This window comes from Salvelinus alpinus, chromosome 12 (assembly GCF_045679555.1).
Source record: "Salvelinus alpinus chromosome 12, SLU_Salpinus.1, whole genome shotgun sequence".
NCBI lineage: Eukaryota > Metazoa > Chordata > Actinopteri > Salmoniformes > Salmonidae > Salvelinus > Salvelinus alpinus.
In genome coordinates, this window is record NC_092097.1 from 52,429,869 (window position 1) to 52,444,271 (window position 14,403).

At 42.5% G+C, this 14,403-nt stretch overlaps 2 protein-coding genes across 4 annotated transcripts in view; both read left to right on the forward strand.

Moving 5' to 3' along the window:
- Positions 1-4,046, forward strand: part of LOC139536335 (SWI/SNF-related matrix-associated actin-dependent regulator of chromatin subfamily D member 1-like) — a 38,433-nt gene extending 34,387 nt beyond the window's left edge. Inside the window, exons 11-12 of the mRNA XM_071336791.1 lie at positions 814-915; positions 2,337-4,046. Of these exons, the coding sequence (XP_071192892.1) occupies positions 814-915; positions 2,337-2,390 (156 nt within the window). The 3' untranslated portion in view covers positions 2,391-4,046. The remainder of the gene's footprint in view (positions 1-813; positions 916-2,336) is intronic.
- Positions 4,047-9,459: 5,413 nt separating this feature from the next.
- The window catches only part of cers5 (ceramide synthase 5), a 68,924-nt gene continuing 63,980 nt past the window's right edge, over positions 9,460-14,403 (forward strand). The window contains exon 1 of one of the 3 annotated variants that reach the window (XM_071336794.1): positions 9,460-9,948. In XM_071336794.1, coding sequence (XP_071192895.1) covers positions 9,776-9,948 — 173 coding nt within the window. In that variant the 5' untranslated portion in view covers positions 9,460-9,775. The remainder of the gene's footprint in view (positions 9,949-14,403) is intronic. The other 2 variants (XM_071336792.1, XM_071336793.1) reach the window with 2 other exon arrangements.

Here is a 14,403-nt window from a genome sequence, read left to right on the forward strand (position 1 = left end):
GCCATTAGCACTAGCTAGCTGCCATGGATGTATGTTAGCCATTAGCACTAGCTAGCTGCCATGGATGTAGGTTATCCATTAGCACAAGCTAGCTGCCATAGATGTAGGTTAGCCATTAGCACAAGCTAGCTGCCATGGATGTATGTTAGCCATTAGCACTAGCTAGCTGCCATGGATGTAGGTTAGCCATTAGCACTAGCTAGCTGCCATGGATGTAGGTTAGCCATTAGCACAAGCTAGCTGCCATGGATGTAGGTTAGCCATTAGCACTAGCTAGCTGCCATGGATGTAGGTTAGCCATTAGCACTAGCTAGCTGCCATGGATGTAGGTTAGCCATTAGCACTAGCTAGCTGCCATGGATGTAGGTTAGCCATTAGCACTAGCTAGCTGCCATGGATGTAGGTTAGCCATTAGCACAAGCTAGCTGTGTAGTGTTTGTTCAGGTGATTCTTGGACCAAACACCAGACTGACTGGACCGTCAATGACAACCAAGGGGTGATTCAAGCTGAGTCCAGTCCAAAGTTCATAGCTGTTGTTTTCTTCCCCCACCTGAACATTCAGCCTTCCGCGTGGTTGCCCAGTAACCTTGTAGTTTGTAGTCCTGAAGTAAGATGTGTTTTGTTAAAACAGAGATGGTCCCAGAGGTCTCTCTTTAACCACGACATAGGGATAAGGTTGATAGGCCTGAGGATTTTTATCTGTATGAAAAAATAAATATAGATAACATGCATGGTGCGTAGAACACTACACATTATACCTGTAGGCTTTATTGAAGGAGGTTTTAAGTTTGTAATGTATATTATTTTTACAGACTATGACTGATGTGGTTGCGAACCCAGAAGAGGAGAGGAGAGCCGAGTTCTATTTCCAACCCTGGGCCCAGGAGGCCGTGTGTCGTTACTTCTACTCCAAGGTAACGTCCTCACCTCTCACCGTTCTGTGTGTGTACCGTGGTGTGTGTGTGTGTGTACCGTGGTGTGTTTGTGTGTACCGTGGTGTGTTTGTGTGTACCGTGGTGTGTTTGTGTGTACCGTGGTGTGTTTGTGTGTACCGTGGTGTGTTTGTGTGTACCGTGGTGTGTGTGTGTGTGTACCGTGGTGTGTGTGTGTGTGTACCGTGGTGTGTGTGTGTGTGTACCGTGGTGTGTGTGTGTGTGTACCGTGGTGTGTGTGTGTACCGTGGTGTGTGTGTGTACCGTGGTGTGTGTGTGTACCGTGGTGTGTGTGTACAGTGGTGTGTGTACCGTGGTGGGTGTGTGTGTACACCGTGGCTTTACACCAAGGTAAATCAAATCAAATTGTATTGGTCACATACACATGGTTAGCAGATGTTAATGTGAGTGTAGTGAAATGCTTGTGCTTCTAGTTCCGACCATGTAGTAATATCTAACAAGTAATCTAACAAATTCACAACAACTACCTTATGCACACAAATGTAAAGGGATGAATAAGAATATGTACATATAAATATATGGATGAGCGATGGCCGTGCGGCATAGGCAAGATGCAGTAGATGGTATAGAATACAGTATATACATATGAGTAAAGTAGGGTATCTAGACATTTATTAAAGTGGCGTTATTTAAAGTGACTAGTGATACCTTTATTAAATGTATTAAAGTGGCCAGAGATTTGAGTCTGTATGTTGACAGAAGCCTCTCTATGTTAGTGATGGCTGTTTAACAGTCTGATGGCCTTGAGATAGAAGCTGTTTTTCAGTCTCTCGGTCCCAGCTTTGATGCACCTGTACTGACCTCAACTACAATAAATGCAGGCTCAGAATGTATGGTTTCCAGTTTACATAGAGTCCAGTGAAGTTCTTTCAGGGCCGTCGAGGGATCTGCTTGGGGGGGGGGGGGGTGAATATAAACGGCTGAGACTATAATCGAAGAGAATTCTCTTGGTAGGTAATGTGGTCGGCATTTGATTGTAAGTAATTCTAGGTCAGGTGAACAAAAGGACTTAACTTCCTGTATGTTGTTATGATCACACCATGAGTCGTTAATCATAAGGCATACACCCCCTCCCTTCTTCTTACCAGAGAGTTGTTTGTTTCTGTCGGCCCGATGCGTGGTAGGTAAAGCCTTCTCTCCTGCCGTTCGTTCTCCATGAGGGTCGTCATCTCTGTGTCACCAAGCGTTTTTTTCTGCCCTACTAAATACTTTAAAATCATTCTCTGAACAAGATTTTCAGTTGTAATTTATATTACGGTACTGGTATTTGCCTGATATTACCTTGTATTCCTTTCACTTATGAAATTGAATTTCCATTTATGAAATACATTTTCTTCTTTATCTGCATTTTAATATATGAATAAATAAAACATGTATTTCAGGTCCAGCAGAGGAGGCAGGAGCTGGAACAAGCCCTGGGAATCAGAAACACTTAGAGATGAAGATGTTGAAGAAAAACAGGCCAACAGAGGAACAAGTGGCCATTCTCTCTGGGAAGAGGAAGAGAAGTGTGGGACATTCATTAATACGCCCCCGATTTGAGAAAAACTTAGATAAACATCTTTGATATACATCTGCTTTACTGCTGGTGGTAACTATAGGATATCTTTTTGAAAGTTACCTAGCAGGCTGTTATGGTTATATTATCAATGTTAGATTTTTACTTCCTCTCTCTTCATATTTGTCCTGCTAAAAGATCTTTTGACTTATTTTTTCTCAGTGGTCTCTCTCTATGCCTTACCTCAATGCATTCCCTTTTTGGGCTGAACTCTCTCACGTTGCCAATCTTGAATCTATATTCAGGCCTAAGTGAGGTTGAAATGACCCCCAACTAAGTATTGATGCTACTCCACAATAACTAATATTGAGTATTTTAAGTCTTAACATTTGGCCATTTGTGAAAGAGCATTGGGTTCATTTTAAATACGTTGACTGTCTCTAACCTGCTCTGAGTCCATACTAACTCATAACTGATTAGGTGATAGACTACACACACTACCATTCAGGCTTTGGTCTGGAATTGATTTTTCAGTGTTTGTTTGGTATTGATAGGGTTGTGAGTATTCAGTGGTCTTTTATTGCTGTGCTGGCTGTCCGTTTCTTAGTGGTTCAAGAGTATTCTAGAATTCTTGTTGTAGAATATTGTGTACCTCAAAAATTCTCCCCTGAACACTTCAAAGTATGGCGATGGCAGGCAGGCTTGTGAAGATTCAGTCTGTTGGTTTAGTTAATCATTTAAGGGGCCATTTTCATTTGAAACTATTTTTGTGACGCTTTTTTTATGTTTTGAAACTCTGAATTATATTAAAGCTTGTATTGTTAGAAGTTAAACCTTAAGGAAGTAGTGTTAGTAGTAATTACCTCAAGTCGATCTAGTTTTGTAAATACTGAGCAGAATAATCTGGTTTGATGTGAAGGAAAAATGTCTGTTTTTAAAGGGCAGACCGTCATTTTGACTCATTGTCTAATGCCCCGATTTAGTTTTCCCAAGACGTTCCCCTTCAAGTGATACCAATGGTTTAATCCAGAACATTCTCTATATCCTAACAGCGAGCTGAAGTTGCTTGTTTACCCCGTGTGGAAGGGAGAACAACATTCAAGGTTCTACTGTTCGGTTAAGAAGAACTCCTCTGGGTTTTCGTCTTTAGTATTTGTTAGTGTGCAGAAGTCATCAACACCGAGGAAGATAAGCATAGAGCTGGGTTCACACTTCAATATGTGACATATTGAAGAATTATCTTTTTTGATAGTATGATCGAAAGCTTCCGCTTGTTGTATTGCTGTTTTAGATATGATGACATGTAAAGGATGTATGAAGCTTCATGGTTGGACTCAATTCATTGTCAGTTCAGTAGTCAAGTGAATTGAAATTAAGCGGCATCTATTTTCAATGGGGATTTTTTTTTTCAATATTAAATTGTAATTTCCATCCACGTTCTGATTGTCCTGAATTGCCCCCGATCCTGTAAAGGATAATACTGAAGACTGATTGAAATCTTCAGACTTAAATTGTATTTTTCTCGTATTGACCAAACCTATTTTTTCCTGTATGTTTTAATCCTATGCTATAATAAAGGATATCTTCATGATAACTTGTCAGATGTGAATGGATGATTTTAAAGCTGGTTTTCTACCATTTGATGCACAAACTGGTAGTCTTTCCATGAAAGTTGTTACCTGCCTAATGTTCAGCATCACAGTTTAGTTCTGGGATTCTTATGAACACCACACACACCTGTCTCATTGCTGTGAGAAGTGAGGTGATGCACGAGATGGTATAACAACCAGGGGACGGATCTGGTCATTGGCCCGCAGGTGAGCATATCATGTTTATAGGGCCAGGAGTTTTTCCTGGACAGCTGTTCTTGTGAGAGGTTAAGGATGGGTTTTCTGGGGCCCTTAAAGTCGCCAAATTGTAAGTATTGCTTCAATGAACCTTTTGCTCTTGAAATGATTCTAATCATACTAGGTCATAGCCTCACTTCTGATGGCCTCACTTGTTCAAACGGCGAAGTCTGTTAAAGGATGAGTACCTGTATTTATTGAGACGTCTTCCTAAGGCAAACTATTGCTAATGTGATTAGAAATAGTCCTCTTAAAATAAATAAAATAAGGAAAGTGTGGCATTTCCAAACTTGGAATTGTGTCAACTCGCTACCCAAGGCGTTTACTTGTGACATGGTTAAATGCACTAAAGAGAAACAATAGGTACATATTGAAGATGCGCAATCTTTATACGTGTCTATTTTCAAAGGATTAAGCTAAGAATGTTAACAACTTCATAGTTAGGAACACTATAACAGTATAGAACACTATAACAGTATAGAACACTACAACAGTGGGGTGCGCTGGGTCTGGTGGGGCGTTGAGGGGGCCTGGGGCTCCTTGGTGGTGCAGTGGTCTGGTAGGGGTCTCTGGGTGGTCCTCTGTCCAGTGCTGCATGGGGTGTTTGTCTACCAAGTGCCACGTCCTTTAGAGACTTGGCAAACATCCCTACTGTCTGCTTCCTCAGGTGGGAGTAATCGTGCAGGTGCTCTGGGGTGATTGTTGGGTGGTGAGCAACGTGCATGTTCGGGAGTAGGCCACACCCTCTGGTGATGTCAGCGTTGACTTTCTGAATGGTACGGGGATGAAAGTCTTTGCGGGGCAGCAGAGTGGAGATGGTGATGTGGGAGTTGGGGAACCACTCAGAGGCCCTCTCTGCTACTCTATAGACCAGGCTGCCTACTCTCTCCTGCTCCTCTCTCTGCTACTCTGTTCACCAGGCTGCCTACTCTCTCCTGCTCCTCTCTCTGCTACTCTGTTGACCAGGCTGCCTACTCTGTCCTGCTCCTCTCTCTGCTACTCTGTTGACCAGGCTGCCTACTCTCTCCTGCTCCTCTCTCTGCTACTCTGTTCACCAGGCTGCCTACTCTCTCCTGCTCCTCTCTCTGCTACTCTGTTGACCAGGCTGCTTACTCTCTCCTGCTCCTCTCTCTGCTACTCTGTTGACCAGGCTGCTTACTCTCTCCTGCTCCTCTCTCTGCTACTCTGTTGACCAGGCTGCCTACTCTGTCCTGCCCCTCTCTCTGCTACTCTGTTGACCAGGCTGCCTACTCTCTCCTGCTCCTCTCTCTGCTACTCTGTTGACCAGGCTGCCTACTCTCTCCTGCTCCTCTCTGCTACTCTGTTGACCAGGCTGCCTACTCTCTCCTGCTCCTCTCTGCTACTCTGTTGACCAGCCTGCCTACTCTCTCCTGCTCCTCTCGTAGGTTGTTGGTGCCGGTGTGAATAATAATGTGGCCTGGTGTGCCAAAGTCAGGCTGTGACAGGATGTGGAGTGCATCCTGCGTTTTGGGCACCATATTTTGGACATCTTGTGGTGGGGGAAGAGTCTATCCTCTTGGAGGATGGCCACCTCAGTGGGTTTTACCAGAGTAGTGGGTTTACGGTCTGGGGCTGGGGTACACAGGGCTTGTGTAGGAGGGGTATGTGCAGGTGTGTCAGAGAGCTTCTCTCTGTAGTAGGTGTCCCCATTTGAGCCTCCTTGTTGACTGGGGGTGTGGGTAAAGGGTTGTCGGTATGGGGGGGGGGGGTTGTAGGTGAGGGTGGGTCAGGGTGGGTGTTAGGGGTGGTTAGGGGCTGCAGCTTCTGTCTAGGAGTCTCTACAGTCTGTTCTCTGTGATGCAGCACCCTCTTGATGACAGACAACTCCTTTACCATCTCTTCCTTTTCCTGCACTAGCTCTCTCTTCACGGTGGCCTTTACCTCCTCAAGCGCTGTGGTAAGGCTCTCTCTCAGCTCCTGGACAGAGTTCTTCAGCTGGGTCCTGTACTGGTTGATCTGGTCCTGTAGAAGCTCTGTGTCTGGGCTGGTGGTGGTGTAGTTGGGTGGTTGCTCCTTTAGCTCAGTAACCCATACCTCTAACAGAGTAGTGTGGTCTTGGCTCTGTTGTTTTCTCTCTTTTGCTATCTCTCTCTGTGGTTCTCTCTCTCTCTCTCTCTCTCTGTTGTTCTCCCTCTTTTTTCTCACCTCCCTCGCTCTCCCTTGTTCGCCTTTTCTCAATAAAAAAAGCAAATTTACACAATTTGTAGACAATTGAGGAGTTGGAGAAGGAGATGTTGAATGGTCAGAAGCTCCAGGGTCCAGCCACTGCAGCTGAAGTCAACCACATTCTGAAGAAGAAGGGCCTGGTGGACAAGTGAGTTACAGTTATATATGAATATATAGTGGATGAGTTTGACTTTAGAATCTTCTGAGAATGAGTTATGTTTCTAGGCTTGATAGGCCAGGAACTATAAGTAACTACTACCAACAGTAAATAGTTAACTCTTAGTAACTACTACCAACAGTAAATAATAAACTATTAGTAACTACTACCAACAGTAAATAGTAAACTATTAGTAACTACTACCAGCATTAAATACTTCATAATACAGTCATAGCATGTCATAGAATGTCATAACAGCTGACCTAACTTGTTAGAAACTGTTGTGTGGTAGGTTTTGTAGGTTTTGACACTCTTATGTAGGTGTCATAACCAGCCATAAAATAACGCAATTTATGTCAAAACAGGTCTAAATGTATGTGTTATGTCAGCTACTATGACATGGTTATGACCGTAAAGTGTTAGCAAAAAAGGAAAATACTGTGATTGAATAATTATTATTTAAGTTCATTATCATTTCTACACACGTTCTACCTGGTTTAAGTTGTTTTTGTTCAGACTGGAGTATTTTTTCATTTAAAACATTAAAAAAATAATACTCTGACACCCATTCAAAACGTCCCCCGACCCAAATTTGTGACACGGCCAATTAGTTGAGAAACGCTGAAAGAGAATATCCTAGGATTTTCTGCCTGCTGCAAGCCAGTGGATAATGCTGTAATTACTGGCGAAAAAGACCTGCAAAGAACAACTGGCCATAGTCATGATACAGTATGATGATAATAGCACAATAACGGTGCAATTTTTAATTTAACAAGTTAAGGCAGTTAAGAGTAAATTCTTACTTACAATGACGGCCTACCCCGGCCAAACCCAGACAAAGCTGGGCCAATTGTGCGCCGCCCTATGGGACTCCTAATCACGGCCGGATGTGATACAGCCTGGATTCGAACCACTGACTGTAGTGATGCCTCTCGCACTGAGATGCAGTGCCTTAGACCGCTGCACCAGTGCCTTAGACCTTAGACCACCAGTCAAAAGTTTGGACACACATACTCGTTCCAGGGTTTTTCTGTGTTTTTACTATTTTCTACATTGTACATTTGTGAGAAAAGGTATATAACTAGGCAAGTCAGTTAAGAACAAATTCTTATTTACAATGACAGCCTACCCGACCAACACTGGGCCAATTGTGTGCCACCCTATGGGACTCCCAATCACGGGCGGATGTGATACAGCCTGGATTCAAACCTCTGAGATGCAGTGCCTTAGACTACTGCGCCACTTGGTCTCAAGCCAGTGAGTTTATTAACATTCTTCATCAAGAATAACATTTTAAAATGTAATTATGGACAATGAAAGAAGTGGGAATGTTATTCCCTTGTCATATATTTGCTACTTTTACTATCAATATTGCATAAAAAATAGTTTTAAATACTGTATTTTGCAGATTATTTTGGGGTAGTGGAGTCTCTTGACTGAGACAACCTGGTTCAATTTGTGTCCCGAGGCAAATCCAGTTAAGAACCGATGCTTTACTTGACACAAACTGTCTCGTCGGGTTGTGCGTGAGCGTTTGGTGTGTGGGGTCTCCTAAACCAGGGGTGGCGTAGACCTACTGTTTGTAGATCAGTTATTCTACACTTCACTTTGCTCAAACTGATCCTTTCCAACAGACTCAATCGCTGATCGTGGAGGTTATAAAAATGGGGCAATTAGGACAGTTAAAGGGGAGAGACAACCAGAAAATATAAACAATTCAAAATCTGAATATTGCTTAAAAAAAGAGCACGCCAATAACCTGCTGGGACGCTCTTTGCAGAAAACAATATATTCTGCAAAACCTGTAATTTAGCAATAGATTATTATAAACCTTATTATAAATTATTATTATTATTATAAATTACTATAAATCTTATAAACCCAGGGTCGTTACAATACATATGGATATGAAGGGCATATTTATAACAGAAAATGTAGAGTGGGATTTGTAGACTATTTTCAGAACATAAATGGCTGACATATTTTCATTAGCTATAGAAATAAGCCCCCAACAACTTCTCCAACTCGGTAAAGACGGCAGTATATGGAGTATTTTTCTGTCTCCACAAAGCGCAGGTTCTCGGGAACACTGTTGAATAGTTCTCTGCCTGTATCAGCCAGAACCATTTTGAACGTCTTCTTCTTCACCTAGCTCTCCTACAAAATGTGAAGAACATATTGGTCTTGTGTGTCAGTGGATTCCTCCATTATTATGGAGACGCACATATATATTTTTTACCAGACTGTGCCTCCGTTCTTTACGTATGTTAATGAATGCACATTCATTTGGGAATTGTCTCTTTTTTTGGAGGGATGTTGGCGCTTGCAAAAGCCATATCCTCAGCATTTACGTTCTTAGGCTTACGTGTATTTCTATAGCGAATGAAAATGGCTAATTTGTTCGGACATTTTCTTAGATAAAATGCCTATTATACCCTTTTAATGTTGATAACAGACGATGAATAAGTTAAATATTTATTTTGATAATGTCCTTAAGATATGGTAATCGGACATGGTGCATTAGGTTAAAGCGTAGGCTGCTGATGACAACAATTATCGGCAAACATTTAATTTGAAGTCAATCCACATGGTTGGGAATTTATTTTAGGCTAATTAAATAACTACGTTAGATGATCATGGTACGCCCACCTGACAATTAATTCACACTTGGTGTGAGGTGGCGCTGTATTTGTCTCTTGCTGTCGGTTGATTGAAATGTGGGGTAATCATGACATTTCAGAACGTCTCCCTTGTAATACTATGGATGGCCGCTTGGTGGTGGCCTTCTCTTGTTCAACTTTTAAAGTCAAGTCTGGGGGTCAAGACAATTTTCTACATACATCACACATTCACCTATTATGGGCACACGATTTTAATCACGGATTATTATTGATTATCTCTTATTTTGACAAGAACGCTAGCTAGCTAGGTGGCTGCGGACTGGCAAAGTAACAGTATTCCATCAATGATACCTCTGAATAGCGGGCGGGAGGTGGGGCCGTGGCCCATTTCACTTCCTTAATCCAAGAAGTCCATCACGTCAGGGGCACGAAACGGAGGCACGGCGGTGGAAACGTTTCTCAAGTTTTTCCTTAGGATATATTTATTTAATTGAAACCACTTTTGGTGACCATGGCTGCTCTTTCAGCCTGGTTTTGGAACGAGAGATTTTGGCTCCCACATAATGTGACTTGGGCGGACCTTGCAGACCCAGCGCCCGGGGTGGAGTATCCAAAAGCCAGTCACTTGCTCTCTGTCTTACCGCTGGCTTTGGGGATCTTTGCGGTCAGAATACTATTTGAGAGGTACGTACTGTCTGTTTTTTTAACTCATATCATTACGTTCATCAACTCTTTCTTGAAGATAACACTCGCCCGGCCGTGCCAGAGTCTTTGCAGCCACAAAAACTACTCGAATATTTAATAATTGAAAGGAAGTGTACTTGGAATTGATTAAGACCCTAAGGTCATTTGGGAGGTTTGCCCACCCTAGCTAGCTAAGCTAACCTGTTGTCTGTCTGGTTGCCTGTCACTGGAGCAAGCCAACTCATTCTAGGTTTCTTCCAACTTATTTATGAAACAATCTTCAAAATGTTCTTAAAGTTTATGTTCTGGTGCCTCTCGGGCAGTTCAGAAAGATGATTGAGGACCTAATTACTGATTAATGTTTTTTTTTTTTATGACCGTGTTTTTCTTTCTGTTTGCTATTTTGTATTTATATTGATGTGTGTATTTTCTGTCATTTAGACCTTGCTCTCAGTATGACTCCCTGATAAAAAATAAAGGTTAAATCAATCAATCAATGCAAACCATCGAAATCGATAAATAAAGTAAGTTCATTATCTCTTTGATGTAATAGCTTTGGCAGACACTCAGTGACTGTACATCAGAACTTGATGACAGTTGTCAGGGCTGGCTATGGCCGGTGTTGTTAGGCAGTTATTACACAGTCAACGTTACATCATTCCTCTGTTGTAGCTAGGCTACAGCCCACCCGCAATACACAGGTTGCCTGCAATTCAAATCAGGTTTGTCAATTATAGCTATAAAACTGCTGGAGAGAGTAAACATGTATAACAGACCCTTGTCACTGAGAAAATGGGAATGACAAAATGACACAGCATGGAAACGGTTGCACTTTTGAGAGTTTTGGGGCTTAGTTAGGTTGAAATCAAAAAACAAAGTCCTGTGATGATGAAGAGTTCAATTGTAGGCTTTTCATAGTGGCTCTGGATATTGTGGGCATTTCACCACATTTGTCATACTTTTAGTGCCCTTTTTCATAAAGTGTCTCCAAGTAGGAATGATGTTTTAAAATAGGCATACATTTTGAAGATTGTATCAGTCTGGTCCCATAGACTACACGTAAGATAGTTCATGTGAATCCGGGAAACTGTTTTGTTCCATTAGAGGGTAGGTTATCGTAACATATTATATGAATTGCAATTTATAACATATCATACGAATTGTAATTTGTAACATATCATACAAAATGAATGATGGCATCCACAAATTAATACATACCATATGAAATGTAACATATCTTACTAATTAGAGGGACCCAGATTTACATTTATTATGTTACGTCTACCCCTGAGTCCAGGTTGGTTAAATGGGCAGGTGGGACCTAGACCACCTCTACTCTCAGATGCCTGATACCGCCCCAGATCTTCACAGTGCAAAGGAGATGGGCAGCTCAATGGCAATGGGTTTGTTTCTGGATGTAAGGGACCTCTAGCCTTCCTCACCTCTATCCTTCCTCACCTCTCAGGAGAATAAATCAATCAAATAAATAACATTTTATTTGCTGTGAATACTTACAAGCCCTTAACCAACGATGCAGAATTGTTAAAAAAAAGTAAATAAAAAATACATGTAAAAAGTAACACAATAAAATAACAATAACGAGGCTATATACAGGGGGTACCGGTACCGATTCAATGTGCGGAGGTGCAGGTTAGTCGAGGTAATATGTACATGTAGGTAGGGGTAAATTGACTATGCACAGATCATAAACAGTGAGTAGCAGCAGTGTAAAAAAGGGGGTCAATGCAAATAGTCCGAGTAGCCATTTGATTAACTGTTCAGCAGTCTAATGGCTTGGGGGTAGAAGCTGTTCAGGAGCCTTTTGATCCCAGAATTGGCACTCCGGTACCGCTTGCCGTGTGTTGGGTAGCCAATCACCACATTCAATTTGGCACATAAACACGGCCAAGAATAGAATAGACTGTTACGAGTACCAACTATGACATCTGTAGGAGGATTATATCTGTAGAAGGATTATACTCCCTCCTATCTGAGATATCTACTGCAGCCCTCATCCTCCACATACAACACTCGTTCTGCCAGTCACATTCTGTTAAAGGTCCCCAAAGTACACACATCCCTGGGTCGCTCCTCTTTTCAGTTCGCTGCAGCTAGTGACTGGAAAGAGCTGCAAAAAACACTGGAACTGGACAGTTTTATCTCAATCTCTTCATTCAAAGACTCAATCATGGACACTCTTACTGACAGTTGTGGCTGCTTTGTGTGATGTATTGTTGTCTCTACCTTGTTGCCCATTGTGCTGTTGTCTGTGCCCAATAATGTTTGTACCATGTAGTGTTGCTACCATGTTGTTGTTATGTTGTGTTGCTACCATGCTGTGTTGTGTTGTCATGTGTTGCTGCCTTGTTATGTTGCTGTCTTAGGTCTCTCTTTATGTAGTGTTGTCTCTCTTGTGGTGATGTGTGTTTTGTCCTATATTTATAAACTCAGCAAAAAAAGAAACGTCCATTTTTCAGGACCCTGTCTTTCAAAGATAATTCGTAAAAATCCAAATAACTTCACAGATCTTCATTGTTCACTGTTTCCCATGCTTGTTCAATGAACCATGAACAATTAATGAACATGCACCTGTGGAACGGTCGTTAAGACACTAACAGCTTACAGACGGTAGGCAATTAAGGTCACAGTTATGAAAACTTAGGACACTAACTAACTACTGACTCTGAAAAACACCAAAAGAAAGATGCCCAGGGTCCCTGCTCATCTGCGTTAACGTGCCGTAGGCATGCTGCAAGGAGGCATGAGGACTGCAGATGTGGCCAGGGCAATAAATTACAATGTCCGTACTGTGAGACGCCTAAGACAGCGCTACAGGGAGACAGGACAGACAGCTGATCGTCCTCGCAGTGGCAGACCACGTGTAACAACACCTGAACAGGATCGGTACATCCGAACATCACACCTGCGGGACAGGTGCAGGATGGCAACAACAACTGCCTGAGTTACACCAGGAACGCACAATCCCTCCATCAGTGCTCAGACTGTCCGCAATAGGCTAAGAGAGGCTGGACTGAGGGCTTGTAGGCCTGTTGTAATGCAGGTCTTCACCAGACATCACCAGCAACAACGTCGCCTATGGGCACAAACCCAACCGTCACTGGACCAAACAGAACTGGCAAAAAGTGCTCTTCACTGATGAGTAGCGGTTTTGTCTCACAAGGGGTGATGGTCGGATTTGCGTTTATCGTCGAAGGAATGAGCGTTACACCGAGGCCTGTACTCTGGAGCAGGATCGATTTGGAGGTGGAGATGTCCGTCATGGTCTGGGGCGGTGTGTCACAGCATCATCGGACTGAGCTTGTTGTCATTGCAGGCAATCTCAACGCTGTGCGTTACAGGGAAGACATCCTCCTCCCTCATGTGGTACCCTTCCTGCAGGCTCATCCTGACATGATCCTCCAGCATGACAATGCCACCAGCCATACTGCTCGTTCTGTGAGTGATTTCCTGCAAGACAGGAATGTCAGTGTTCTGCCATGGCCAGCAAAGAGCCTGGATCTCAATCCCATTGAGCATGTCTGGGACCTGTTGGATCAGAGGGTGAGGGCTAGGGCCATTCACCCGAGAAATGTCCGGGAACTTGCAGGTGCCTTGGTGGAAGAGTGGGGTAACATCTCACAGCAAGAACTGGTAAATCTGGTGCAGTCCACGAGGAGGAGATGCACTGCAGTACTTAATGCAGCTGGTGGCCACACCAGATACTGACTGTTACTTTTGATTTCGAACCCCCCTTTGTTCAGGGACACATTGTTCCATTTCCGTTAGTCACATGTCTTTGGAACTTGTTCAGTTTATGTCTCAGTTGTTAAATCTTGTTATGTTCATACAAATATTTACACATGTTAAATTTGCTGAAAATAAACGCAGTTGACAGTGAGAGGACGTTTCTTTTTTTGCTGAGTTTATATATATATTTATTTATTTATTTTTAATCCCAGGCCCCCGTCCACACTGGAGGCCTTTTGCCTTTTGGTAGGCCGTCATTGTAAATAAGAATTTGTTCTTAAACTGACTTGCCTAGTTAAATAAAAAATCTGTAGAAGGATTATATCTGTGGAGAGATTATATCTGTAGTAGGATTATTATCTGTGGAGGGATTATATATGTGGAGGGATTATATCTGTGGAGGGATTGTATCTGTGGAGGGATTATATCTGTAGTAGGATTATATCTGTGGAGGGATTATATCTGTGGAGGGATTATGTCTGTAGTAGGATTATATATGTGGAGGGATTATATCTGTAGAAGGATTATATCTGTGGAGGCATATCTGTAGAAGGATTATATCTGTGGGGGGATTATATCTGTAGAAGGTTTATATCTGTGGAGGGATTATATCTGTAGAAGGTTTATCTGTGGAGGGATTATATCTGTAGTAGGATTATATCTGTGGAGGGATTATATCTGTAGAAGGTTTATATCTGTAGAGGGATT